Below are 2,179 nucleotides of genomic sequence, written 5' to 3' on the forward strand. Positions count from 1 at the left end.
ATTTATCAACCTTGTCTAGCAATACTATTATTATTTCCTTTATCAATCCTACTATTATAGGATACTCCTATTTCTATTTACGCTATTCCATTCTGAGATGATCACTCTATAACTGATCATCATTGTTTACTAAATGTATATCAATAATACTCCAGATCGAAAATCATCTAAAGATATATCAACAATGTCTAATATGCAAGGTTTTTCCAGAAAAATGAATAACTGATAAACTATTACACAATTTCAAAATAGACCCTTAAATCGTGGAACCAATTTGGCTCTTCATTTTGAGTAGTGGCTAAAAATAATTAGAAAATCGTAAACTTTAAAAACCCGATATAAAATCACATAAAAGAATAAAATTTTAATTTTATAACATTATGTTTACTTAAACTCGAACGTAAATTTTTTTTTCCTTGTGAAGATTAAAATTGTATTATTATATTATATCTTATAGATTTCTGTGTTGCAATCTATCTATAAAGATCATTTTCTGTATGCAGTTCATATTGACAAAGAAGAACAATTGAGAGAGGTAAGTAGATTGTGAAAAGAATGTTGTTCTTTTATTTTTCTAAGCGAGTTCAGTTCTACATATCATCTGGGAAATCAGATATTAAATTGACTAATTTATTAAAAACCAACTGATAAATAAAACCAAATTTTTTTTATTCGAGCCAAGCTGTTTCCAAGACTCTCAAGATGGCACCTTTAATGAAATAAGTATTCTTACTACTTAGCGATTAGCTCAAAGATGTCCAGCAATTTTTAAAAATCAACTTCATAAACATGAAAGTAGATAAAAAAAAATCTACTTTGTGATGCATTCTGCTTAGTAAAATTGGTTTATTAACAAAAATTTTAAAAATTAATTACTAAGTTTGATAACAGATGGCGCCATTAAGAAAAACTGTAAAATAATTTTTTCAAAAGCACCACAATTTGCAGCAAAATCGTGGTGCAGTCTGAAGACAAAACAAACTGAAAAAAATGCTTTAAAGTTTTCCTAGTCAGGTGCACCAACTGCTGATGGAATTGTTACTAATTTTGAAGTATAGCTAGGAAAATATCTTACTTTATTTTTCAAAATGCAGCAAACTTCACATTTTTATCTTCTTTTTTTTTTCTTTTTCCTTACTTAATTTCTACCAAAAATGCACGATTACGCCTGGTATTTAAGATGATTTATTCAGTTTTTTTCTTACAAAATTATACCTATACGATTCGGCATTCAAATTTTTTAGGAAGATAATTTAATATTATACATTTGTCTGTTTTTAGGTTTTTCGATAAATACATTTATTTTTTAGTAATTTACGTAAACGAAATTTTTTTCGAATCATCATTATCGGTTTCCGTTTGTTTTTTTAGTTTTTTCCTTTAGTTTTTTTCAATCTAAAAATCGACAAATGTGTCAATTTAAATTACTCAAAACTACAAATTGCACTACTTTATTGCATTACATTTTTTAAAAAATTTATGGAAATTCTAAAATTTTTTAAGCTATATTTCTCCGAATCTAGAATTATTTGTTAATAATATATTATGTATTTTAATATTTCAATTCTTATTCCTAATCTTTCCTATTTATTTTAAATATTTTTTGAATTACAAAATCATCAAAATGTTGTAAAAAAGAAAAATCAAGAAAGCGTAAATTCAAACATTTACTTAAGTCCAAGATGGCGTGGGAATAGATTGATATTGTGATTTTTTTTAACAAAAAGCACTTACTTTCTTTAGTATTTCTTTTCAGATTGCATTGCTCACTGATTATTTTTATGTTTTTTATTCTCGCAGGAATTAGAAAGTCAGATAGAAAAATCTTTCCCTACCAGGCACAACATAATTCTTCTTCCCACGGAAAGTTCTTATTCCACTACTTATGATTCCTATGAAACTGTTAGAGCCAAAATGGAGGTGAATTACTCACATTGTATCTCTTTCTGGGATATCTATATTTGTCTTTAGTGATTGCTATAAATTGAAATTCCGACAGAAACAGAATTAAAAATATTAGAATTAGCACATTAAAATAGCTCTTATAGATGACCATAAAAAACATATAGTTATTAACAACAACAAGATTTTTAAATAAGCTTTTAAAACATTTCAAGAATTTTAAATACGCTTTCAAATATATATATATATATATATATATATATATATACACTGGTTA

At 25.8% G+C, this 2,179-nt stretch overlaps 1 protein-coding gene across 1 annotated transcript in view; it reads left to right on the forward strand.

The window, feature by feature from the left end:
• Positions 1-457: 457 nt before the first annotated feature.
• The window catches only part of LOC122273681 (uncharacterized), a gene marked incomplete at both ends in the record, with an annotated part of 2,371 nt that continues 649 nt past the window's right edge, over positions 458-2,179 (forward strand). The window contains 2 exons of the mRNA XM_043057705.1: positions 458-535; positions 1,801-1,920. Of these exons, the coding sequence (XP_042913639.1) occupies positions 458-535; positions 1,801-1,920 (198 nt within the window). The remainder of the gene's footprint in view (positions 536-1,800; positions 1,921-2,179) is intronic.

Source organism: Parasteatoda tepidariorum, unplaced genomic scaffold, assembly GCF_043381705.1.
Source record: "Parasteatoda tepidariorum isolate YZ-2023 unplaced genomic scaffold, CAS_Ptep_4.0 HiC_scaffold_6709, whole genome shotgun sequence".
Classification (NCBI taxonomy): domain Eukaryota; kingdom Metazoa; phylum Arthropoda; class Arachnida; order Araneae; family Theridiidae; genus Parasteatoda; species Parasteatoda tepidariorum.